This window comes from Pelmatolapia mariae, linkage group LG6, assembly GCF_036321145.2.
Source record: "Pelmatolapia mariae isolate MD_Pm_ZW linkage group LG6, Pm_UMD_F_2, whole genome shotgun sequence".
NCBI lineage: Eukaryota > Metazoa > Chordata > Actinopteri > Cichliformes > Cichlidae > Pelmatolapia > Pelmatolapia mariae.
The window spans coordinates 4,728,195-4,754,934 of record NC_086232.1 but is presented as its reverse complement, the minus strand read 5'-3'; the positions used below and the strand labels follow the sequence as shown (position 1 = coordinate 4,754,934).

At 42.8% G+C, this 26,740-nt stretch overlaps 1 protein-coding gene across 9 annotated transcripts in view; it reads right to left on the bottom strand.

Annotated features, from left to right (window-relative positions):
- The window catches only part of kcnh1b (potassium voltage-gated channel, subfamily H (eag-related), member 1b), a 155,291-nt gene that overhangs the window by 90,365 nt on the left and 38,186 nt on the right, over positions 1–26,740 (bottom strand). For all 9 annotated transcript variants that reach the window (XR_010094028.1, XR_010094026.1, XR_010094027.1 and 6 more), the window contains 3 exons: positions 24,039–24,468; positions 15,517–15,716; positions 14,295–14,547 (listed from right to left, as the gene is read on the bottom strand). Coding sequence is in view for 6 of the 9 variants with exons in the window: in XM_063475685.1 (XP_063331755.1) it covers positions 14,295–14,547; positions 15,517–15,716; positions 24,039–24,468 (883 nt within the window). In the remaining 3 variants the exon portion in view is untranslated. The remainder of the gene's footprint in view (positions 1–14,294; positions 14,548–15,516; positions 15,717–24,038; positions 24,469–26,740) is intronic.

Below are 26,740 nucleotides of genomic sequence, written 5' to 3'. Positions count from 1 at the left end.
GTTGTGGACCCCCTATTTATCCTCTGTCTAATCACAAGAGTCAAGGTGTGAAAATGGGTGTGGGTCACAGCCAAGATTTCAGGTGAACTCATTGTAAGAGCTAGCCCCACCCTATTATGTGACTTACTAAGAACAAATGACCTAAAATGTGAGTGGGCATTAAGGTGTCTGGGAAGGGAACTCAAAACTGGATTATAGATGGCAGACAGTAAGCCCTGTCCTCTGTTCAAAGATAATTGTTAACACTGGACAATAGCTTCTTTCACTCCGCTTTCAAACCATTTGTCCAAAATGAGGACACTGGCATCCCCGAAAGAGTCCTTTAGATGCAGATGTACAGCTGAGTCTTGTCCTGTTGAGGTGGCTCTTCTATGTTGTGCCATGCGTTTATGAAGTGGCTGTTTGGTCTCTCCAATGTAGAGGTCTGAGCTTTCCTCGCTGCACTGCACAGCATATATTACGTTGTAATGGTTTTTGTGTGGGAGTTTTGTCCTTGGGATGAAGCAGTTTTTGTCTCAGTATATGGCTGGGTCTGAAGTACACTGGGTGGTCGTGCTTGAAGGAGACTCTCCTGAGTTTCTCTGATAAACCTGTCACATAAGGGAGGACAATACTGTTCCATTTTGTCCATCTGATTCTCCTTAGTTGGTTCTTTTCTGTGCCTCTTTGCTGATTTGATGAAAGCCCACTTAGGATGACAACGTGTTTTAAGAGCTTTCTTTACCTGTGTGTGTTCCTTCTTTTTCCCTTCAGGCTTAGAGGGAACATTTTCTGCCCAGTGTTGTAGGGTCCTGATTACTCCAAGATGATGGTGGGAGTCAAAGAGTAGGGACTGGTCTGTGTGTGTGGGCTTCCATTAAACTTCCAGTAACATTCTGTGGTCATTTCACTTAATCAAGTGATTTGAGTAGGCCACAAACATGATCTGAGCCATCAGAGGATGAACTGTTCTTTCAGAACTAAATGGAACTGACTGATTTATTTTGCTGAGTGGCACCACTGATGTGGGCACAGTAAATGCCAATTAGGATGTTTGAAACTGCTATCATAATGATATTGATGCTGTTATATCAAATTGATTACCATACTACTACTAACAGCTATATTAATAGGAAAAACTTAAAACTACATGAAACTACAATCTTTTTAAAAGAAGAGGTGAGCCAATGTGGTGAAATAAAATGCCCCTGTCCCAAGATTTCGTTTTTAAAAGATGTGTGTCATAATAATAACGCTTTTTAAAAAAAAAAAAATTTAAAAATCAGCCGCTGTTTTTGAGTCATTGAGTGTTTGTACACAAATACATGCATGAGGATGCCTGAGAGCCTCTATATCTCATCTTCCACAAACACGCTGAAAAAAAGGAGTCACATGACTCATGATTAGCTTTTGCCAAGGAGACACTGTGGGGAGTGTGGAATGTCATCTGTCCCTGATTGTGCCTGAACCCTTCATTTCACTAATACAGACCTTGGTTTCTTGTCTAATTCTCCCTCAGATAAATAGGTTTCATCACGGGCAGAACAACGTTACTCCGCGTAACACAGTGAGGTCAGAATCTTATGTGTTAATCACCGGTAAGAAAATCACAGTTGTGCTATAACTATGAACAATGTGTAAGTCTGCCCATTACAGTATACTACATTAAGCTACATCAATGTATTACACTTCAGTAAAAATCACAAAACACTGTATAGGTAGAAAAGGGACCATCTGTCACTCTGCTGCAAAATCCAGATCTTGAAGTATCTGATGTATGGTGGCTATGTGGAAACACATGGCTGCTTCTGGTTTTACCTCAAACTGTGAAAAGCACTAGTATCAAAGTTAGGTCCTGGTTTGTTATATTAATTTATCCACAGGTTCAGTCGTAGGCACCATCCCCTCACTGATTATAAAGCACAAAATCAAATTTACTTTGAGTTTTTCATTTTCTGAACATGTGATAAAAACCGACAAAAGCACAAAGAGGATAATTGCATGTAATATGTTCAGTAAAGATTTGCTGATTCCACTAGACGTAGACATTTGCTATGAGAGCAAATGGAATAGAATAGAATAAACCTTTATTATCCCATGGATGAGAAATTTGGGGGTTACACAGCTCCTATAGCAAGAGGAATATAAAATATAAAACGAAAACACAAAGTGGCCCCACATAAGCAACTGAAGTTCGTAAATACAGGTAACAATGTACAGAACTATGTATATAAAAATTGTATGGAGATATGTATAAAATGCAGTGATGGGAATAATGGCGTTACAAGTAACGGCGTTACAAACGGCGTTACTTTTTTCAGTAATGAGTAATCTAACTAATTACTATTCCTATCGTTACAACGCCGTTACAGTTGCTAACAAGAAAATGCGGTGCGGTCATGTTACTATTTTTCAACAAACAGACGGCGGAAGCTGTGTTCAGCTTACTGCATCTTATATCACTTGCACGGAAGTAGCTGACTATGTAAGTAATCTGGACGCTACAGCTTTAAGCAGCTGCGCGCGCTGCCAAGGACGGCAATCACAATCACTTTTTGGCACAACACCTGGAGCTAAGGGGGCAAAACAATCGCATGAGTGCTGCTGTTTGACTGAGGAAGAATAAAGTAGTCGTGGTAAGCCAATCACATGACCACTTCAAGATGACAAAGCAACAAGGTGATATATACCAGTTTTTAAATTGTGTTGACATGCCACGTAAAACCAGAGTCATGATAAACAATATATACGCGGCGTTTTTTCCTCAATAGTTTCATCACGTTTACTGTCTAAGGACAGCGCTAGCAAGCACTCTCTGCTTATGACCAAAAAATTTAAAGAACAAAAAACAAAACAAAAAACAGCCTGATCGTGTTGGTGGAAAAATGTACAATGTCGACCAATCAAAAAATGATATGGCAACATGACATTTGGTTGTTTAGGGAGAGGGGAAAGTTTTAGGAGTGACGGCGAGAGAGAGAGAGAGAGAGAGAGAGAGAGAGAGAGAGAGAGCAGAAAAAGAGAGAGAGCGAGTTTTGAGATGTGAGAGATTTGTGACGTTTAGCGTGTTTGGAGTGTGTAGTTAATGTGTTGTCTTGTGTAGTTAGTGTGTAGTGTTGTGGATAGTTTTGTGCTGTGTGTCAGAACAATGAGGTGACTGCTGTCTCCAGGTAGAAACAGGAGTGATACACCTGCTGCTGTCAGACCTGCAGGTATCAGGCTGTGATGTTCTCCTTTATAGTGGACAGAAATTATTTTTTTTGGAGTGGCACAAATAATTTGTGTGGTATCTTACTGAATGCAGAACACCTGATTGTTATGTAAATAGTTTGAAATGGTTATTTAAAAAGGGGTAAAAGGTAAATGGCTGCAAATAACTTTGTTGTTTGCAAAACTTGTGCATAGGATTTTAAAATTGACCATTTACATTTGCATTTAAAGTTATGAAATATGATTCATTAAACATGTTTGTGGTTGTTACAATAAAAATATAACTTTTTCTACTCAGATTTTATGTTTTTTGTCTGATTTTAGATCAATTGTGTTAATACAGTATGTCAAAATGAAAACATAACTGTAAATTCAGACACAGTGAGGTTGTGCTGAAAAAAATGATACCAAACAAGGCAAAGTAAATAGTTTTTAAAGGTAAAATGTAGAGGTAAAATCAAAAGTAGTTAAAAATGGCCAATTATACCCTGGACCCCAGAGGGTTAAACATTACGCAATAGTTACTTTTCAAGTAATTAATTAATTTTAGAATATTGTAAATCAGTTACTAACTAAAGAAAAGGAAAGGAAAAAACACCACGTATATATTGTTTATCATGACTCTGGTTTTACGTGGCCTATCAACACAATTTAAAAACTGGCACCTTGTTGCTTTGACATTTGTTGCTTTTTAAAGTGGTCATGTGATTGGCTTACCATGACTACTTTATTCCTCCTCAGTCAAGCAGCAGCACTCATGCGGTTGTTTTGTCCCCTTATCTTCAGGTGTGGTGCCAAAAAGTCATCATTTGCCAGAAAGTGATTGCCGTCCGCGAGAGTGCGCGCAGCTGCTTAAAACTATAGCGCCCAGATTACTTACATAGTCAGCTACTTCCGTGCAACTGATATAAGATGCGGTAAGCTGAACACAGCTTCAGCCGTCTGTTTGTTGAAAAATAGTAATGCGACTGCACCGCATTTTCTTGTTAGTAACTGTAACAGCGTTGTAACGTTAGTAACATCGTTACTTGTCACGCCGTTATTCCCATCACTGCTGATCAGTAAGATAACCTGTGTTATAGAGTCTAAAAGCTGCTGGTAAGAATGACCTGCGGTAGCACTTCTTCCAAGACTGTGGGTGTAAAAGTACACTGCTGAACGAGCTCCTCAGTGTGAGGATGTTGTCTTAGCTTAGACAACATCCTCTCCTCCCCAACCTGCTCAATGGACTTCAGCGGACAGTCCAGGACAGAGCTGGCCCTCTTGACCAATTTGTTGAGTTTCCCCCTGCCCCTCTCTGCCATTCCACCACTCCAGCAGACCGCAGCCTAAAAGATGGCAGAGGCCACCACAGTGTCGTAAAACATCCTTAGGAGTGTTCTGTTCACCCCGAAGGATCTCAGCCACCGTTGCAGGTGGAGACAACTTAGACCCTTTCTGTAGAGTGCATTTGTGTTTGTGGACCAGTCCAGTTTGTTATTGAGGTGAACAACGAGGTGTTTGTACTCCTCCACCGTTTCAATGCCGAAACCCTGGATGTTCACTGGTGTAATAGGGGTTGGTGGTCTTGCTGAAGTCAATCTGTGGCATTGATGCTGTTACGCCCCTAGTCTAGGCGTGTAGAGACGCACATAAAGGTCGGAGGAGAGAGAGACAAGTACCCGCCCTGATTCCCAAGCCAAACATCCAAGACCAGTTGTGAGTAAAAAAGTGATTTTATTAAAGGTAATGAAGCATAGCTCCAGGGTGAACCCAGGCCAAAATAATAAACAAAACCAACTAAGTCCCACCAGAGAAAACTAACAAAACCCTAAGAAAGAAACAGAACAAACAAATGACGATACTAACCCTCGCTCCCTAACCCGGAAAACTGGAGAAAACTGTTCCAAAGAAAAAGGCGGCTCACCCCTTCCGCTTCAGTCTATGGGTGCCTACGCACTAAGTTAACACACCAGGAGCGGCTCTCACAGAACACACTCACACAAATACACAACAAAAGTATAGGCTGGAAACCAGGGCCAAAACCGCGTCGGCTGTCACACTGCTCGCTCGCTCGCTTCTCTCTCTCTTTCTCCCCCGACCTTTATGTGCGTCTCTACACGCCTAGACTAGGGGCGTAACATAAATGGGGGCTCATCCCTTTTTGTTCGTGTGGTTGGTTCGTTTCCTTTTCGCGTTTGTGGTGGGGGGGAAGCGTCTTCGGGTGTGACAGAGGACGGAGAGTTTCATTCGTCTATGCGTTAGCCGCGAGTGTTGCGGCCCTGGAGTGAGTGGATGCGGTTAGTTGTCTGTAGAGTTGTGTTTTTCTTTGTTGCTTTGCTCGTGATGTCGTTTGACATGGATGATTTTGCGCGACAGCCCTCCATTGAAAAGTTGGAGCGGTGCACAAAAGCAGATTTGTTAGTAGTGGCTAATTTATTCAATGTGGATGTTCCGTTGCATTCTAAAAAGGCGGAAATTAAGACGTGTTTGATAGAGAAACTGGTGGACAGGGGAGTGTTTGGGAGGCTGAGGACTTCGCCAGGTGGGTCTGGGAGTTTGGAGACGGCAGTGGGGGCGGAAGCTGCTGGGGCCGTCCCGAAACCTTCCAAGGGGCGAATGACGTCGGGGGCGGAAGCTCCTGTCGCCGTTCAATCTCCTAAATTTGACCCGACTGGCCAGGTTGCGGCGGGTTTGGTGACGGAAGATCTCAAGCTTGCCCTTCGCTTGAAGGAGGTGGAGCTGGAGGCTAAGGCTAAGGAAGTCGAGCTCATGCATCTTCGCATACGAGCTATGGAGCTGGATCCTTCTCAAGCGAAAGACGCTGTTCCCGTCCCTCTAAGTACAACCCCCGACACTTCCATCGTAGACCAGTTTAACGCTAGCAAGCAAATTGTTTTGGTACCTCCTTTTAGGGGGGGGAGGTTGATTCCTATTTCACTGCTTTTGAGCGCATCGCAACCACTTTAAAATGGCCAAAGGATGTCTGGAGTCTGTTGTTGCAATGCAAATTAGTAGGAAGAGCGCAGGAGGCTTGTGCGAGTCTTTCCATTGCTGACAGTCTGGATTATGAGATTGTCAAATCCACTATTTTGCGGGCTTATGAATTAGTCCTGGAGGCATATCGGCAAAAGTTTCATGCCTGTAGAAAATCCGACAGTCAAACGTTTGTGGAGTTTGCACGCGAGAAAGCTGTCTTATTTGACAAGTGGTTGGCTGCCAGTAAAGCAGAGAACTTCACTCAGCTGAAAGAGTTGATCCTGTTGGAGGAGTTTAAGACATGTCTCCCTGAAAATATTGTGGTGTACCTTAATGAACAGAAGGTGGGGTTACTGTCTAAAGCCGCTGTCCTTGCCGATGAATTTATGTTAACTCATCGTGCAGCGCTTTCGACGGCGCGGCGTGAGTACGCTTCTGCAACTCATTATGCCAAAAGTTATAGGGTTTCTCCTAAGCGACAGACACGTTCTGCTGCTATTCCCGTGTCAGATCGCAAATGTTTTTATTGTCATGAAATCAAGTCGCTGCTTGTCCATCACTACAGCGCAAGGAGCAGGCTCACACTGTAAGGAAGCCGAAAAGTGTGGGTTTCGTTCATTCTATGTCTGCTTCCACTTCACCGAGCAATGAAGTGAGAAGTGACAGCCTTGATGACAGCTACCTTCCCTTTGTGTCGGAAGGATTTGTTTCTTTGAACGGAAAAGAGGCGGTGCCGATCACGATTTTGCGTGACACTGGAGCCGCGCAGACACTCATTTTGAGGGGTATTTTACCTTTTTTTGATGACTCTTTTTGCGGTTCGGATGCTCTTGTCTGGGGAGTAAAAATGGATGTGTTGTGAGTGCCACTACACAATGTGTTTCTCCAATCGCCGCTCGTTTCGGGTTCGGTAATGGTGGGAGTACGCGATCATTTGCCAGTGCCCGGAGTTGCAATGATTCTGGGGAATGACTTAGCGAACAGGAAAGTGTTTTCTACTCCGAGAGTGGTTGAGAATCCTGTGCCTGATACTTTGTTATCTGACCCTGCTGCTGAGTGCTCACTCTCTGTTTTTCCTGCCTGCGCCTGTAACTCGCACGCACAAGCGCAAGTATGGTGATGTTGATTTGTCTGATTCTTTTCTCTGCGCTGATGGTGAGCCGGAGTCTGAATCTAAAACCTGTGACCCGATGACGGGCGACTCTGAGGTGATGCTGTCTATTAGCCCATCAGTGACATCTCAACTGCCTTTGGAAGTTAACAAAAAAGGATTTTGTTTTGGCACAACACAGTGACCCGACTCGTGTGGGTTGTTTTTCAGCTGCCAACTCTAGTGACCAGTATCCTCGTGTTTATAGTGTTGAGGATGATGTGTTGATGCGTACCTGGTATCCGCCTACAGCTGGTGATCTGGGCTGGAATGTGTCTAAGCAGGTTCTGGTGCCTCAACAGTACCGACACAAAGTTCTTAGTCTTGCCCATGACAATTTTTCTGGACATTTGGGTATTAGGAAAACCTACCATCGCATTCTGCGCCATTTCTTTTGGCCAGGACTGAAGAATGACGTTGCTAAGTATTGTCGTTCTTGCCATACCTGTCAGATTAGCGGTAAGCCTAACCAAGTCATTCCACCCGCTCCATTACACCCGATTCCAGTTTTAGGGGAACCTTTTGAACACATACTCATCGACTGTGTTGGTCCACTTCCTAAAACAAAATCGGGCCACCAGTACCTCTTGACTTTGATGTGCATTGCTACACGTTTTCCTGAAGCAATTCCGTTGCGCACCCTCAAGGTTAAATCAGTTGTTAAGGCGTTGGTGAACTTCTTTTCTACTTTCGGGTTACCAAAAGCTGTCCAAACGGACCAAGGCTCTAATTTCATGTCTAAGATTTTTCCTCAAGTTTTGCAATCACTTGGTATTAAACATCAGAAATTTTGTGCCTATCATCGAGAGTCTCAAGGTGCACTCGAGCGGTTTCATCAGACATTGAAATCTATGATGCAGAAATTTTGCCTTGAGTCTGAAAAGGAATGGGATGAGGGGTTGCCACTGCTTCTTTTAGCGGTGAGGGAAAGCGTGCAGGAGTCGCTAGGATTTAGCCCTGCTGAGCTGGTGTTCGGTCACACAGTGCGTGGCCCGTTGCGACTGCTCAAGGAGAATTTTCTGTCCAACACAGATGCTCCTAAGGAAAATGTGTTGGATTATGTGAGTTCTTTTAGAGAGCGTTTGCATAAAGCATGTGCAATCGCACGCGATGCTCTTGTTGCAGCGCAGGGCAAGATGAAAAGGAAGTTTGATAAGAAAGCTGTGCAAAGGAAATTTGAGGTCGGTGACAAAGTTTTAACACTGCTACTGGTCCATGGTTCTTCTCCTCAGGCAAAGTTCAGTGGTCCGTATACAGTGCAGGCGAAATTGAGTGACACGGATTATGTCATAGACACCCCAGAGCGAAGGAAAAAGTGTCGTGTGTGTCATATTAATATGATGAAGCCCTACTTTGCTAGTGGTGTGTCAACAGTTGCGACTGTGGTGGTGCCTGGTTCCGAAGCCCGGTATGACCCAGTAAGTGACGATTTAGTTTTCGGTTGTGCGGAGGACCATCCTCCAATCAAACAGCACGCCTATCGGGTGAATCCCACTAAACGTGCTCTTTTCCAGACAGAAGTTTCTTATCTGTTGGAAAATTGTCTTGCTGTTCCTAGCTCTATTGCGTGGAGTTCCCCGTGTCTCCTAGTGCCTAAAATGGATAAGACCCCACGGTTTTGTACAGATTTTGTATAGAATGGAAGATTGTGTCGATAGAGTCGGTTCTGCGAAGTTTGTTACTAAGCTGGACTTGTTAAAGGGCTATTGGCAAGTTCCTCTAACATCACATGCAGCCGAAATCTCTGCCTTTGTTACTCCTGACCATTTTCTTCAGTACACTGTCATGCCTTTCGGGTTGCGCAACGCCCCCGCCACATTCCAACGGCTCATGAATATTGTGCTGGGAAGCGTTCGCAAGTGTGAAGTGTATCTCGATGATATTGTCGTCTACTCAGACACCTGGTCAGAGCATATGGAAACACTCATCGATGTGTTCCATCGCCTGGAAAGGGCATCCCTCACCCTCAACCTCGCCAAGTGTGATTTTGGTAAAGCCATGGTGACATATTTGGGGAAACAGGTGGGTCAGGGCCAAGTGCGCCCTATCTTGGCCAAAATCCAGGCCATACTGGACTTTCCTGCCCCTCGTACTAGGCGTGAGCTCCGCCGTTTTCTTGGCATGGTGGGCTACTACCGGGGTTTCTGTCGAAATTTCACGGAAGTGGTCGCACCCCTCACTAGCCTCACTAGTGTGTTGAAACCTTTTGTGTGGTCCTCTGCGTGTCAGAGTGCGTTCCTGGTTGTTAAAACTCCCCTGTGCAGTGCGCCAGTGCTGGCTGCCCCTGATTTTGCACGCCCTTTTAAATTAGTGCAAACGGAGCAGGTGCCCTATTGCTACAGGAAGACCAACATGGTGTGGATCACCCAATCGGCTATTTCTCAAAGAAATTCAACGTCCATCAGCGAAGGTACAGCACGATTAAAAAAGGAGACGAATACCAGAGTGTAGGTGAGAAGAGGGTTTTACTCTTACAATGGCATCACAGGTTGGCTAAAATGGCTGGTGCCCCCAAAGCAAAGACAAGTGAGCTCTCTGGACGCTTGCCTCAGGTATGCTTTTATCCACACCTGACTAGGTGTGGCCAATTAGCACCAGCTGAACACATTGAGATGATTAGGGGCTGCAGAGGGACGTAACAATGCGAAGTTCTGTTCACAGCAGCTGACGAAGTCATTGATGACCCCTCCTGTATTCCAGTTTGTTTCCCTTTGACACCTGACCCGCAATGGCGGTGTCGTTTGAGAACTTCTGGAGATGGCAAGTGTCCGTGTTATAACTGAAGTCTGCAGCGTACAGGGTGAAGAGGAAAGGGGCGAGTACTGTTCCTTGTGGGGGCCCGGTGCTACAGACTACCACCTCAGACACACAGTCCTGCAGCCTCACATACTGGGGTCTAACCCACTGCAGCTTCCCCCTTAGCACTGAGGGTTGGATTGTGTTGAAGGCACTGGAGAAATAAAAAAACATGACTCTCACAGTGCACCTGGTGCTCTCCAGATGAGAGAAGGCCCAATGCAGCAGGTAGATGATGTTCGGCTGGTAGGCAAACTGCAGCGGGTCTAGGTCTCTCCCGACTAATGGGCAAAGGTGGTGTAGTATGATCCTCTCCATGGTCTTCATCAGGTGTGAAGTCAGTGCAACTGGTCTGAAGTGGTTCGGCTCCTTGGGGTGCGTTGTCTTTGGGACCGGCACCACGCAGGAGGTCTTCCACAGAATGGGGACCCTCTCCAGACTGAGACTGAGGTTAAAGATGTATGTGATAGCCTCATAAAGTTGATCTGCACAGTCCCTCAATAGTCTGGAGCTGATTCCATCCGGACCTGTGGCCTACCTGGTTTTCATCTTCCTCAGCTGACTCTCTCCTCATTTCCTCTCTGTTTCCAGATCTGAAAGCCCTCCAAAAATTGTGGCATAGGCACATTTTTTTCAGGTCATCTCTGAATAAGCCTATGATTCAGAAGTTCATTCATGAGGATGATTGCAATTGGGTTGCTGGTGAGACCTGTTGACAGTGTAGGAGGTGCCCCAGGCATCCACAGGATTTTCTCCCTTTCTCCCGGAGTTACTGTCCAGCAGAAAGCTGTGGGGTTGTTGGACCTGGTTAAAGAGAGCTGGGAGGAAGGTCCAAGCCTGGCTAAGAATACGATTCAATACATCCTGGACCTGAGAGCAAAGCTGCACACATTGGGGAGGTTATGACCTTTAGTGGTCACGTGGCAAGTGGGTGAGGTAGACTACGAGGTGGTGCGGTGAAACAGAAGTGGAGCCGCACAGGTATATCACCTCAATCTCCTAGAAACATGTAGAGAGGCTGAGAGGCTTCTCTGATGAGTCTGAAGGAGAGAGATTAGTTGGGGCCAGAGGTGCCAAATTCAATCATTCCCGTCTTCCTCCATTGTGATGACCATCTCACACAGGTCCAGAGAGCAGATGTTGCTACACTGCAACAGGAGTTTGTAGATGTGTTCCCCCCTGCCCAGCCATATGATTCCCATGGAGTGCCACTTTGAAACACAGCCTGGTGTGACCCTGCATTCACAACCTTACAGGTTACCTGAGCACAAGAGACAAATGGTTCAAAAGGAGTTGGCTGAAATGCTAAAGCTGGGAGTAATAGAAGAGTCACACAGCACGTGGTGTAGCCCCATTGTTTTTGGAGTAAAGAAAGATGGGGCTATATGGTTCTGTGTTGAATATCCCAAGGTGAATGAGATCTCACAGTTTGATGCCACGGGTTGACGAGCTCCTGGACTGGTTAGGCACTGCTCACTTTTTTTACAATGCTCGATTTAACCAAGGGCTACTGGCAGATTCCCTTGTCTGTAGAGTCTTAGGGAAAATTGTACCAACTTTTCACACTTCCGTTCGGCTTGTGTCAGATCCCCAGCCACTTTCCAGCTCCTCATGGACTGCATACTGTGTCCACAAGCTACATATACTGCTTCTACCTGGATGATGTTGTCATCCACAGTGAGACCTGGGTGGAGTATGTGCAGTGGGTGGCAGGGGAGACTGGCTTTCGCAGCTGGTGAGCATCTTCTAATCATGCCTTCCCTATTTCAGTAGTGGCCATGCCGGAAAGGAAAAAGGAGTTGTGAATTACAACTCCTTTTTCTGTGTATTACACAGACAGATTTTATCTCATCAGTCCAAAAAATATTTTCCCAAAAGACTAATCAAGATGTTTTTTGGGCAAATGTGAAATGAAACTTTGTGCTCTTTTTGGTCAGCAGTACATCACAAGGTTTGGACAGCTGATGTGTGACCTTTTTCTATATTCTAGTGGTAGATGAATAGTAATAATAGTGGTAGATGAACATTTGACTCTAAAATGTATGTTTCAGGGTTCCTGGGTTGTTGATCCAGTGTTTTCAGTTTGTTTATGTTCACTGTTTATAGTCCATGTGTTTCCTGTCTTAGTGTGGTAACCTTCTGTCTATGTGCATTATGTCTAGTTCCACGTCCTGTTGTGATTAGTTACATTAAGTTCAGCTGTGTACTCAACACTCTCTTATCATCATCATCATTAGCCTGTGTATTTAAGTCCTCAGTTTCCCTCAGTTCCTTGTCTTGTCATTGTAGTTGTCAATTCCGCATGTGTATTTCAGTTTAGTTTGTCCCTGCTTCGTCTCCGCTGCCAGACGTTTCCGCACCTGCTGGTCCTGCTTCATCTCCACCACCCACAGCTCCCACGCCATCACCTGTAGCTCCTCCACCCGCGACTCCCATGTCGTCACCTGCAGCTCCTCTACCTGCAGCTCCCACGCCATCGCCTGCAGGATCCACCTCGTCTGGTCCTGCATGCCAGCCACCTGCCAAGCTGCCCAACAGCCTCCATTCACAGCTTGCCCTGTGTTACCGCCATTTTCTATGCGGGCTGTCCTCTGGATCGGCTCTAGCGCTGCTGTTGGCCACGGGGCTGCCCGACTGAACTGATTCAACTCAGCCGCTGGCAACGGTGCAGTCCTACTGAACTGATTCATCTCAGCTGCTGGCCATGTGGTTGCCCACCTGAACTGATTCTTCTGGCCACGTGGCAACCCACCAGAACTAATCAATTTTGGACAGCCTTCTTTCTCATCATGCAGAAAGTAACAAATAATCTGCCAAGTGTGTGTGTCTAACTAGAAGCAATAGCGTTTGAAAGACACCATTGATCTGTTATTTATATTTGGTCCACATAGTGGAGGGTTAATAGCACTACTATGAGAGCGTACAATGGACAATAAATCATTTTCGTTTCAACAAATGGGCTATAAAAAATGTACAAATTAGTTACTTGGCAATGGGGAAGGTGTAATATAATTAGCTGACAAATTAGCCTATAATTACCTCATTTGCCTAATTATAGGCCAACTTCCAACTTTCCTTTCTATCTAAAAAATTTGTGAAAGAGTAGTGGTAAAACAGCTAACTTATCATCTGAAGAGGAATGGTTTCTTTGAAGAGTTTTTTCCTATCTGTGCTAGGATCAATTCTGTTTCCATTATATATGGTTCTCTTACGCAATATCAATAAAAGGCATAGCATACATTTTCACTCCTATGCAGGTACCCAGCTTTATCTAGCCACAAACCAGATGATACACATCAATTAGTTAAACTATAGGACTGCCTTAAGACACAAAGGCCTGGATGATCTCTAATGCTTCTAAATTCATATAAAACTAAAACTCCTAAATATCTTTGAATTTTTGAACAGGATATGGCCTGCAATTTGCATATTAAATTAACATGTAGGATTCCTTTCTTTCATATACACAATGTTTCTAAATTAGAAACATCTTTTCTCAGGGTGATCCTGAAAAACTAGGTCAGGCAAGGTTAGACTTCTTGACTACTGGAATTCATTATTATCAGGCTGTCCTAGAGACTCCTTTAAAAGCCTTCAGTTGATCCAAAATACTGCAGAAAGAGTAGGGGATGAGAACTAGAAATGGAGAGCATATTTCTCCCACACTGACTTCTTTCAATGGTTCCCCGTTAAATCCAAAATCGAATTTAAAATCTTATTCTATTACTGTATTACCCCAATAGAGCATTTAGCGCTCACACTGCTGGTTTACTTGTGGTTATTAGGATAATTAAAAGTAGAATAATAGTCAGGCCTCTCTTCTGTGGAACCAGCTCCCACTTTGGATTTGGTAGACAGACTTTTTAGATTAGGTTTAAAATTTTTCTTTTTGACAAATCATAAAGTTAGGACTAGATCAGGTGAACATGAATCCTCCCTTAGTTATGCTGCAGTAGCTCTAGGCTACTTAGATACCATTAATTGCTGCCTCTCTTCCACAGCATGTCTCTTGTCCTGTCTTCCCCACTCTCATCCCCTATGGTCGCGGCAGATGGCTGCCCCTTCCTGAGCTGGGTTCTGCTACAGGTTTCTTCCTACTTAAAAGCAAGTTTTTCCTTCCCACTGTCACGCTGTCCTTTAAAAAGACTAAAGCTTCATTTTTTAACAATCTTAGCCTTATTCTCTAACTGAAGACCCTCACCTAAAATGGCCACCACCTCATCGTCCTGGATGACCTCCAGCGATCCTGACACAACGAAGCAAAGGCTGTCCACACTCTCTCCAGCATGATAGATAAGGTCACCAGGGGCACTGTGGATGGTCTGAAACTCCATGGCCAGAGCCCGCAGGCAGCCATCACTGGCCAGGCGAAATGCCGGGTGTTCCTTAAACACCTTCCTGTTGAGGTGGACACAGATGTCTGCTCGCATGTCCTTTGGACAAATCTGCAGCACCTGCAAACAGAGTTAGACCAAGGTGAGATCACATAGAGCCAGATAAATAATGATCATTGCTAAAATGTCAGCAGTAGTTATATTCAGGATTTCCTAGGCTGACGTGAAAACAGAAATACAGTTAATGCAGACATAATGATGCTGCCATTTTTATGCTTCATTTCCATGCTGATGAACTACATTCTACTTATTGTTCACCAGCAGTTCACCAGCAACTTTTATTTGCCAATATTCAATTTTTGAAACATATGAAATCCTTGTGATTGTTTTTCACTGTATCATCAAAACATTTAAAAACTAATATCAATAAAAACTGAAGTTGCACATGGAATAAACATTGTTCCACTGCCAAACCTTTTGGTCATGACTGCCTGAAGTATTGACTAAATACAGGATTGACTGTGGCACCTTCCTGATGTATTCATGGATCTTTGTTGTTTCATCCTGGACAACAAAGACACTAACTAGTTCTTGGCCTCCTTCCTTCTCTTTAGCATACAGTCTCAAGATGCTCGATTTAGGGTTTATACCCTCCATGCATGGTAATCAGCTTCGTTGTCTTGATGTCAGTGGCTTCTATGTCCTCCTTTGGCCATATTATTATTCCAGCAAGGTATCCGGTGGCCAGTGGGGCATAAGTGTCAATTTGCCAGATCTTGTTCATTTCATTCAGCTGACTGCTCAGGACTTGCCTTACTCTTTGCAGGTATTTAGTGGTTGCAGTTTTTGTAGCGGCCTCTTCATGGAAATATATTGTGATTTATTTGTGCAGAAGAGTATGAATGGTTCCATTTTTTCAAAACTAACTTAAAACTTTAAGAATTCTGGTTTCAGTTTGGTTGGGCAGTGATGCCACTGCTAAAACTGTAGCTATAACTGTATAGAAGCAAAAATTCATAATAAATAAAAATACAACCACAACCAGCTGTTTCACTTCCAATAACACAATGATTTGGACTGAATTCTTACCTTGTCAGTATCAATGCCTCTTGACATGGACCAGGTGGACACAATGTAGTCCATCACACGCTCACTCAGGCCTTTAGGGACCTGGTAGAGCTTGAGGAAGTCTCTCACGCTGTTGAGCATCTCATGGTACCTGTTGGTGTTGGCATACATCTGCTGGAAGATGGTGGTGACGTTACCAAAAATGGTGGCATACAGCAGTGCTGTAAACAGAGGACAAAAAACATTAAGTTCTTATACTTCTCTACAAAACCTACTGTTACATTGTAGATGTTATATTGTCAAACCTGTCTTTATTATTCACAGAACAGAATTTCAGTGTTGCAGCAATCGCTTCAGTCACTTGTAGATGTGGTCAAATACCATATTATAAGCTATGAAATACTTTATTTAAAAACTTATTGTGTTACAGAATAAGTTTAAACAGAAAATACAAAAATGTGAAGACCATACAAAAGTCCAGTATGAGGTGCATGAAATGCCTTTATCCATTAACTATCTAATTCCATTGACCACTGCCACAGTCATGCAAATAAACTCTGCTTAAGCTGACAGAGGACTCTGAAGAGTCTTTTGATTCAAACAACGACAAATTACTCTGATAAATAATATGAAGGCGTCACATCAGACCACAGAAGATCTAACTCATCAGGCCAGGAATCTGCAGTCAATTTTCACTTACAGCCCTGTGACTGCTCTTTCAATGATGAGGATGCACACATCCTTGACAGGGAGGAATGCTGGTTGAGGCCATTTATATGAAAAGGGAAAGACCATCTCTGAATCGCAGAGGGGGCCAAAGGGTACATCTTTCACCATCTCCCAATGCAGTGACTGCATCCTCTCTGTCAATGGCAATCATGACCATTGATCAATGGTCATTGATCAATGGCCACTGATCAATGGTCAGTGGTCACTGACATATTAATGACCATGAAACTGACCTCACGGCCCACTTTTAATCAGTGGTGCTAGGTTGGGTAGGAAATTTCTATCCATAGCAATGCTAGAATACTTGTACAAATTGTCTGAAATTTCTGAAACTCCTTATTATATCAGCTACAAATAGCTTCTCATTTAGCTCCTAGTTCAAAGAGATTGAAGTGAAAGATAATAAAAAGTGACAGGTTTTTGAAAGGTTTTTTGAAATCAACAGCAGAGAAAAGACCAGATTTGTAAAAGCACATCAACATGTTGTGTGATTCACTTAATAGACCTCAAAACACTCTTTGAAATAACAATGACAAAGAAGTGTTCCAGAAAGAAACATAATTTCAGTTTTATCATCTGTTTACATTCTGTTAATCAGGCACTTAAATGTAAATGCTCAATAGTTGCAACTGATTTTTTATGGTTTAAGGTTTTTGTTCAGTGAAATCACAGTAGAGGACAGTGCAGAAGTTTAGTAATCTTACAGCATGAAAGGTTTGAATCTCCTTGTTGACTCTGGCCTTTCTTTGTGGAGTTTTAATGTTCTTACTGTGTCTGTGTGGGCGCTCTGACTTCCTCCCGCAGTCCAAACATATGCTTATAACAAATACCAAGTTAACTGGGGATTCTAAATTGATCATCATTATGAGGGAGATAAAAACTTTTTGTTATAAAGCGCTGTGTGACTGTTGTAACTGTGGCTTGTGTACTACATTACAGGACTGGGATTCATTTTGTGCTGTAAATCATACAGAGACATTAATTTCCCACCTCTGAAAAATCTCTGATTAGCTATTCTCACCTCATGCAAGTGATCATTTGAGAGGTGCTCTTCAAAGCGACTTATAGTTGGCTATAAGCAAGAGGACATTTCTAGCAAAAAGGCAATTTTTTTTTACTCTAAAGATGTTTCTTTGGAAAGTTCTGTTGTCTTTCCTACAAGGTAATGAACATGTGCACTGGTGTTTCTCTGTATAAAAAAATTAACCTTTAGCAAATCCACAGCTCAGCCCATCAATGCCTGCTACAGTCTATCCCTGACTCAGCTGCTCTCCCTCACTGCCTGTCAGCAGTATGCACTCTGGGTCATCAGATCAATGCCGACCCCATCCAGCATGCAGCAGGAGCCTGCTGTCATCCACTATGAACACAGTCAAAGTGTGGAGCTGGCCGCAGCATAGAGAACTTGCTGTGACCTCCCGAAAGGTTACTGTGCAGCCTCAGCACAGAGGTGGAGCTGAGTTGGTGTTAAAACAATAACAGCAGGTTCAGAACAGATGCCAGGTCTAGAGGTCCACTACTGAGCTGTTGTGCGCAGCAGTTAAGATGTTTCTTATTTTGTAACATTAATTTATTCACAAACACACTCTAAGCTGAAACTTCTCTCCCATCTACCAAAGCAGTCAAGCTGCTTTAAAAAAAAACTTAACTAACTTAACTCGTTAACTTCATGTTAAATTACTGTGCCTTTTTCATGTCTCAGCGTTTCGCTGAGAAGCCTTCCCTATGTCTATTCCTCGCCACTTCCCAATTCTTATATACAGTCGTGTAAATATTTGTGATAGATCTTGTCAGGTTATTGTGGATTTGGGTGTCTTCTCACTTGGGGTTCGTCTCACTGAATAAAACACGTGTGATTTGATCGCTGAGTTTACTGAGCCTGCTTTTGGGTCCTTTTAGTTGTGCAGGCCTCTGGGCCGCCCTGTGACAGTACGGACTGGTCAAGCCATGGACCCAACAGACCCGGTTCGCTCTGCAATTGCCAAGCAAGGTGTGTAATTAGGACAATATGAACAGGTTCTACAACATCTAACTGAACAATGTAAATCTATTGGGGGTAAGCAGGATGAGATCTTACCCAACATTTGGGAATGACAAACTGCAACTCACCCCGAGCTGGTTCTGTGCTGAACCAGGGGAGGAGCACTGGCTTAGGCTGGAGTGTTTCTCACGTTCTGTCCAGTTTCCATGTGTCCGTATGATGTTATTCTGGGTGAGTTTAAAAAGACCTTTTCTCATCTTGCTTTTGAGGGCAGTGCGGCAAAGAGATTAAATGAAATTAAATCTCAGGCAGGGAAACGCAGTGCAGCAGAATTTATTATTGATTTTTGCACCGTGGGGTTTTCCATCATACCCTGAATGATCAGATGCAGGACCACCTGGCTTCCTGCAATGAGCTGGCCACATTCGAGGATTTGGTCGAGAGGAACTACTGAACTACTGAACCTAGTGATCTTTCTTCCTTTCCACTCCCATTTCTGGTTCCGGTCCAGTTATTTCTGAAGAAAGGAAAAGGTACGAGGTACGGGGATACGGGTAGGCAGATCCACGGTTAGCTCTAAGCCCTGTCTAATGCTCCCTGTGACTATTAGCTTGCCCCGTGTGTCTCAGTCATTGAATGCGCTCGTAGATTTGGGCACTGAGCAGAGCTTAATCGACTTCGATTTAGTCAGTGAGCTTTGCCTTCCACCATTCCTCTTGACTATCCCATCACAGCAGCTGCACTCAATAATCAAGTATTCCCACAGATTACTCATCGCACCGGGAAGATGGATCAACCTGCATATCACACCTACTCAGGTGAGAAGAGAGCGCCACCGGGCCCTCTGACCACCACCAGTAGGCAAACATGGGGTTAGTATCTTGCCCAAGGATATTTGGCATGCAGCCAGGAGGCAGCCTGGGATCGAACCACCGACCTTCTGATTAGTGGCTGACCTGCTCTACCACCCGAGCTACAGCCACCCCGAGCAAGTCACAAGACCCTCTGCAGTTTGCATACCAGCCCCACTTAAGGGGTGGACAATGCAGTGATACATCTGCAGCAGAGAGCGTATTCCTTTTTGTCACTTTTTACGGAATCAAACTCAAAGTAAGGTCAGTACTTCCATGCTTTAAACGCTGCATGCTCATACGCTCTCCGCACTCGTTATATTATCCATTTTTGATCTGCACACAGCTGTTGCCACGAATGTCGCACTCGCTTACGTCATTGAATTGAGACACTCTCGCAAAAAAATCATGGTTTTCGTAACACAGTAACGCAGCGTGCTTACGGGAAAGTAACAGTAATCTAATTACCTTTTCTGCAATAGTAATCCCTTAATTTACTCGTTACTTGAAAAAAGTAATCGGATTACAGTAACGCGTAGCCCATCTCTGGTGGCCACCCATGGCTCCAATACCATTGTGAAGTTTGCTGATAGCACAGTGGTGTTGGGCGGCCTACATGGATAAAGTGGATCTCCTCAGACCTGGCATGGTCTGCCCACATTCAGGTCTAATCCAAAAAGGCTAGGCAGTGCCTGTATCATCTCCGACAACTGAGGAAGTTCAGGGTCTCTCCAGGGATCCTCAGGACTTTCTATACAGGCACTGTGGAGAGCATCCTAACACAGAACATCACATCCTGGTATGGGAGCAGCTGTGTCAGAGAGCTGATCCATATGGCAGAATGCTGCTGCAGGGAAATTGAAGGCACCATCCGTCTCACTCTCAGAGAGGAACCAGACCCTGGCACAGGTCTACCCAATCGTCAATATGTACCACGAGCTACCCATGGAGCCGCCCTCCATTGGGTCACCCAGGTGTGAGTTGAACAACTTCGCTATTAAAACATCATTTCTGGTGGGTGTCATTGGTTTTCCAAAGGAGCACATTTTGTTCCGTCACATAAGCTACCTACAGCCACTGAGACCCCCCTGGATAGGAACACTATTAGTTGAAAACTTGCCATATTTTGGCATGGTGCGCAGTTTGTTCTCAATAAATTTGAGGAAACTACACAAATTGTAAACGAAAGAACAAAAGTCAGACCTAAAGCAGCAAATGAGCAGTATCTGAAAGACAAAAATTCAAAAAAGACCTAAGTGACTATCAAGAAACATTTCTTACAGAATTGAAATAGGGAGAAAAAGCTAGGCTATGTCAAAATACAGAAAAGATGGACTGAAAAGCAGTGGCAACAAGTTATGGAGTGATTAATACAAATTTGAAATTTTTGGTTCATTGTTAATATTTACAGAGGAGATCAGGAGAGATGTACAAGAGTGAGTGTCTACACCAATCTAATATAGTGAAAGCGATGTTATGGATGGGGCTGCATTTCAGCAAGTGGTGCTGGGGATTATAAATGCAGTGGCTTAATTTTTCAATATGACAAAGATCCGAAACACACTGCCAGTGCAGTAAAATTTGGATAGAGAAACACAAAATGGAATGATATTGGTCACGCAGTGACTCCCCAGAGCTCAGGCTTTAACATTATTGAAGGGATCATTTTGACAGAAAACAAGTAAAGGCATTCAACCACCAAAGAACAGCTTTGGAATGACCTTTTTCCCAAAGATTATTTAAAAAAATTACATGAAAGCAAAAGAGAGAAAGAAAGCTAAGGCTATGAAGGAATAAAGAATAAAGGATACAAATCAAGAATTGACTTTCAAGTTCATTAGGAAACGTTTTTGATTATGTCAAACATACTGTATTTTGATGTATGCTTTTCCATGTTTCAAGAAATTGCTGGACCTATTTCCCATTTTTCTAGCAAAATACATAGAAATGGGGGTGGCTCAAAACTTTTGCAAACACATTTATCAGTATGAATGCATGTGTGTTTTTCACATTGGGTCATGTAGGTTTGATTCCCCCCCCTTAATAATAACATCTTCATTTAGAAACTGAATTTTGTGTTTACTTGTGTTATCTTTGTCAAATATTTAAATCTGTTTGATGATCTCAAACATTTAAGTGTGGTAAATAAACAAATTTGGGAAATCATCAAGGGGACAAACACTTGTTCACCAAACACTTGTTCACACCACTCCTCTTTTAAGCCATCTATCTTCTCTGGCCAAAATGTGAACATTGCCATCCTTGAAAGAGAGACCTTTATCCTTTAGATGCAGATAGACAGCTGAATTTTGTCTTGTTGAAGTGGCTCTTCTATGTTGTGCCATAGGTTTACTGAGTGGCTGTTTCTTTTCTCCAGTGTAGATGTCCGAGCCTCACTGCACTGCATAGCATACACTATTTTGTTTGTATGCTATGCAGCTATTTTGTTTAGCTTGTGTTTGATAGTTTTCTCCTTGGGATTAACCAATTTTTGTCTGAGGGTGTTGCTGGGTCTGAAGTACACTGGGATGTCATGCGTGAATAAAATTCCCTTGAGTTTCTCTGATAAACCTGATAAACAAAGAATGACAGTGTTGTTCCGTTTGTCATTCTGTTTGCCCGAAGTTGGTGTCAGACCTTCTTTCCTGTGCATCTTTGCTGATTTGATGAAGGCCCAGTTGGGTTTAAGAGTTTTCTTTAGATGTGTGTGTTCCTTTTCTTTCCCTTCTGGCTTAGAGGGAGCGTTTTCTACCCAGTGTTGCAGGGTCCTTATTACTGCAAATTTGTGTTCCACAAGGTAGTGGGAGTCAAAGAGTAGGCACTGGTCTGTGTCTGTGGGCTTCGGGTAAACTTCAGTGTTAAGGTTTTCCATTCTCCTCAATGTGCACTGCAAAACTATTATTCTGTAACTACTGTACTCTGTACCACCATTTGGTTTTAGAGCTAAAGAAGATTCTTGGTTGAGAGATGAAACGTCCTTAAGAAACTTAAAGAAATTTCATGATGAGGTTCTTTCCAGGCTCCTTAGGCTACATAAAATGGTGAATCTCTTGGTATTATCACAGAAGTGATGAACAATATCTCTGATGTAGATATCACAGATGTAGCATGTTCTGGAAAGGAAATTAACCATCTATTTTTGTCTTTCCTGCAGATTCCAACCTGATATTGCAGTTAGCATTATAACTCTCTCACTCATATTCCTAATGACCCAAACTGATTCTCCAGAGGCTTTTAGCCACTTTGTGGACAAGAAAGGTGTGCTAATTACAGCTTTCATTCCTTTCGTTCCTTGTGAATTCTAATGGGAAACCAAATGGTCTACCCAGACCAGACTGCTTGGTAGCTTCAATATAGTCTCAGTACAGTGTCTTTACAAGAGTTTCAAAGGGACAGGCTCTCACAGCCACATAAATCGCTGCACACTCAAAAACAGCAACTTAAACTGGGTTAGAAATGGATTTTCATTAAGCACTCTGGGGCCTAATTTCAGAGGTATTTCATTGCTGCCTAACAATGCCATCACAAATCAGATATTTCCATTATTTTCAATTTACAAGCGAAGCTTTAGACACCTATTTGATTTGATTACCCTTTCTGCAACATTAGGTGTGTGAAGCTGATCTAGGCTAACAGACTGTAGATTCTGATATGACACAAGGTGACAGGAGCTTCCGATCAAGGAGACAAATTGTCAACACTACAGCTCCTCATTCTTCAGCTCAGTGAGGAAAAGCTTTACGTGCAGATGTCCTCTCTGCTCTGGAAAACATCAAACTGTCTGCTTGCCTTTACTTTCAGCAGTTACATTAAATAGACTGTTATTTATAGTGCAAAGACAAAGACATTAAAATAGAAAGATTTATCTTCTGCAGAGTAGGAATGGGAACAGAACATTTTATGATATTGTTGGTGGGAAAAAGAAAAAGAAATGTATCTTCTGGAGAGTCTGAATACCAAGAGCAAATGCAATGGAAGCCTAACAATAGTTTCTGGGAGGGGTCAGCAATTCCACAAGAAAAAAAGACAGTGGTATTGTCAGTGGTATTTCTAGTACACTAAACTAGATGGAGATGAATAGTTTTCTATATTTAAATGTATATATTTTTTATATATATTTAAACACACTCAAGTTGAAGAACACAGGATGTTACATTAATTTTGCTTCGAAAGACAGTTGGCGACTAACAGGACGATTTTCTATAAACTAAACCTGAACTTAAAAACACAGACATTGCACACAGTCCTGTGGTTTAAGTTTACCTAGTCCTGCATTTATATGCATTAATATAAACCAAACACACATAAGAATAGGACAGGATATTTGATCATTAAAATATTATTCACGTGTAGGTTGACTGACTATGAATCATAATATCCTCTCTCTCTGGATGTTTCATTTTGACAGTGTTGTGAGAAGCTTTTGCTTATATTAACAATGACGGTAACAAAGGCTGTATGTTGTGAAAGGCCTCTCTGGTAGCAGCTGACTAGAGCTTAAAGAGCATGCTTTAGCTCCTTACTTTTCGGGTGTACAGTATAACTATAGATATTCCAGGATTTACCAGGTTGTATACTGTAACATTAGGTTGCTTAAACATGGCAAAGCCTAGACTAAGAAGTTTCAGATTGTTGAAACTGCCTTAATATCAATGGGGAGATGTTTGACAATCCAGTCAGAGTCATAAAGAACTAAAATAAGTTGTTTTGACAGGAAGAAATGATTTACGAGCAGTACAAAGAGAGTGCAAGAGATAATCTGGAGACTATAGAAAGAGACCTGGTCTCAGCATCATGGAGTCTGTCTGGTGTAACATAAGAAAAAAAAAAGACACTGAGAGAGTCAAATCCACAGAAAAACTGGTAAGTTCAGCAATTTTCCTGCCAAGTACCTTGATAAACTCAAAAAACAACTGGAAGGCAGAAATGTTTTGCATATTTGGCACAGAGAAATAAGTTGAAAGGAAATGACAAGGACTCACATCCAATCATCATCATGGCTACAGCAAAGATCTTCTCTCCATCTGTGTTTGGTGCTATGTTTCCAAAGCCAATACTGGTCAGACTGGTCATGGTAAAGTACAACGAAGTGATGTAGGCTGAGTCTTTACTGGGCCCGCCCTCCCAGACGCCTGAGCTCGAGGCATTGAATCTGTATGGCGTCCCAACTGTCTCTCCTAACAGGTACAACCAGCTGTCCATCCTCACAGTGTTGGTGTTCTCATCAATCACCTCATAGTATCCGATGCTGTACCAGATACAGGCCAGCCAGTGGGCTGCCAGGCCAAACACACACACCAGCAAAACCAGCACAGCAGCACCATACTCAATGTAATGATCCAGCTTTCTGGCAACTCGACCCAAACGCAGCAGACGTACCACTTTGAGAGAGCTAAACAGGCTGCTGATTCCCTGCAAGTGAAAGAAGAGATAAAACAGATAAGAGAAAATATGACACCGTAGGAGGGAGGGGGACAAATAAAGAGAAAAAAGGTGAAAGAAGTGTACAGAAACAATTAATTTTATGAAAGATTTTTCTTGTTTCAAATATTCAGCTCATCATGGGAATCTAAGGGGCATTTTCCATCAAACATGCTGGCATCAGTTCACACAAACTGTGTGATAATAATAATTTTGCTATTATTGTTATTTTTGCTATGTAACCTATAATGATGCAGGATCACATCACCATCTAATCAGTATGTGACATGTCAGTCACGTATCTTGTTATGTGAAGATCTTGTTGAATGAGTGTAAACTTGAACCAGATTTCAAACAAAAGGCAACAGATCTTATCAATAAAAACAAACTGTGAAATATTAATGTCTTTGTCTTTGTTTTTGCTGTCCATTGCATCTTTTAGCCTGCATCAATCTCTATTGTAATTTCTCATGTAATAAAACACTTTTAACTTTTATTCCACTCAGTGTTACGTATTTATATTGGGGCCTCTCTTTGTGTTGAGTGGAAACTGAGTGGAGACTTTCATTGATGCTTTTTATTTTGGAAATGGTTGACCTGAAAATTCACTTCATTACAAGCTGTTTTCTTGCTCTTCCTTCATTTATTTTCTTTGATTTTTTTTCAAATTATTATATAAACTGCTGTCATCCACAGGTGTTTTATTTAATCTAATTTCATGAATCAAATGTATATTATGACAATCCTGACATCGCAATTTGTCATATAATTGCTTTGCTGACTTGAGGAGTGGTCCTGCTGGATCAGATCAGTTCATGCATATCATTTTCTGTGAATCCTATAAGCCACTGCTTAATGAAATTCAAACATAGGAAAGGATATAAAGAAAATCACAGTCTGATATCTGGAGTGTCAGCAGTTTCATTTTTAATATAAGCATATTTTGAATTTGATACCAATAACATATTTCAGACAGACATGTTCCCACTGTTGTTGTATGATTTAAACATTTGTGTGCAGAAAGAACTTGCTTAACTTATATAATTGCTATGTATAAAGTTTTGAGGCTTCTTCCTTGGCATGACATTAGTTTGGGCAGTTTGAGATGTTTTATTTTATTATAAGTTTATTTTATAATTCTTGTTTTTAGGCCACCAACATTAGAAGAGTTTATCCTTTTGCCATCACAAATAGCTTTGCAAAATTTATTGCAAGCTTGTGTTAGTCCCGCATCAGGTTGGTGACCTGTTCAGGGTGTACCTCGCCTCTCCCTATGGTAGCTGAGATAGGCTACAGCCACCTTGCAACCCTAACAAGGATAAGTGGAAGAGAACGGATCAATAGATCTCTTTATTCACCGACTTTTTTTCCCCTCATTTCTAGGAATACCAACAAATCATTTGTTTGATGGCAACATGATGGCAACAGTATTGAATCCCATTGTTGAATCACATTTATTTTAGTTTAGTTGAATTTGTTTTTCTTTCATGCCTCTACAGTCTTGCGTGGCGATCAGGGGTGGTACCTCTGGATTGGCAGACCAGGGGTGTGGTTCCCATCTTCAAATAAGGGAGACCGGAGGGTGTGCTCCAACTATAGGGGGATCACACTCCTCAGCCTCCCTGGGAAAGTCTATGCCAAGGTGCTGGAAAGGAGAGTCCGTCCGTTAGTCCAACCACGGATACAGGAGGAACAATGTGGTTCTTGTCCCGGTCATGGAACACTAGACCAGCTCTTTACCTTCTTGAGGTTACTTGAGGACGCCTGGGAGTTTGCCCAACAAGTCTACATGTATTTTAAGGACTTGGAGAAGGCATTTGACCGTACCCCTCAGACTGTCCTGTGGGAGGTGCTTCAGGAGTATGGGGTGTCTGGCCCATTGCTATGGGCCATTCGATCCTTATACAACTGCTAAAAGAGCTTGGTCTGCGTAGCCAGCAATAAGTTGGACTCATTGAGTGTTGGACCCCACCAGGGCTGCCCTTTTCTGTTCAGAATTTTTATGGACAGAATTTCTAGGCACGGCCAAGTGGGGGAAGGCTTCTACTTGGGTGGTCTAGGAATCTGATCTCTGCTTTTTGCAGATGATGTGGTTCTATTGGCTTCATCAAGTGACAGCCAGCAGCTCCGAGTTTGAAGCAGCGGCAATGAGAATCAGCACCTCCAAATCTGAGGCCATGGCCCTCAGTCGGAAAAGGGTGGAGTGCCGACTTAAGTGCAGGGATGAGTTCCTGCCCCAAGTTGAGGAGTTTAAGTATCTCAG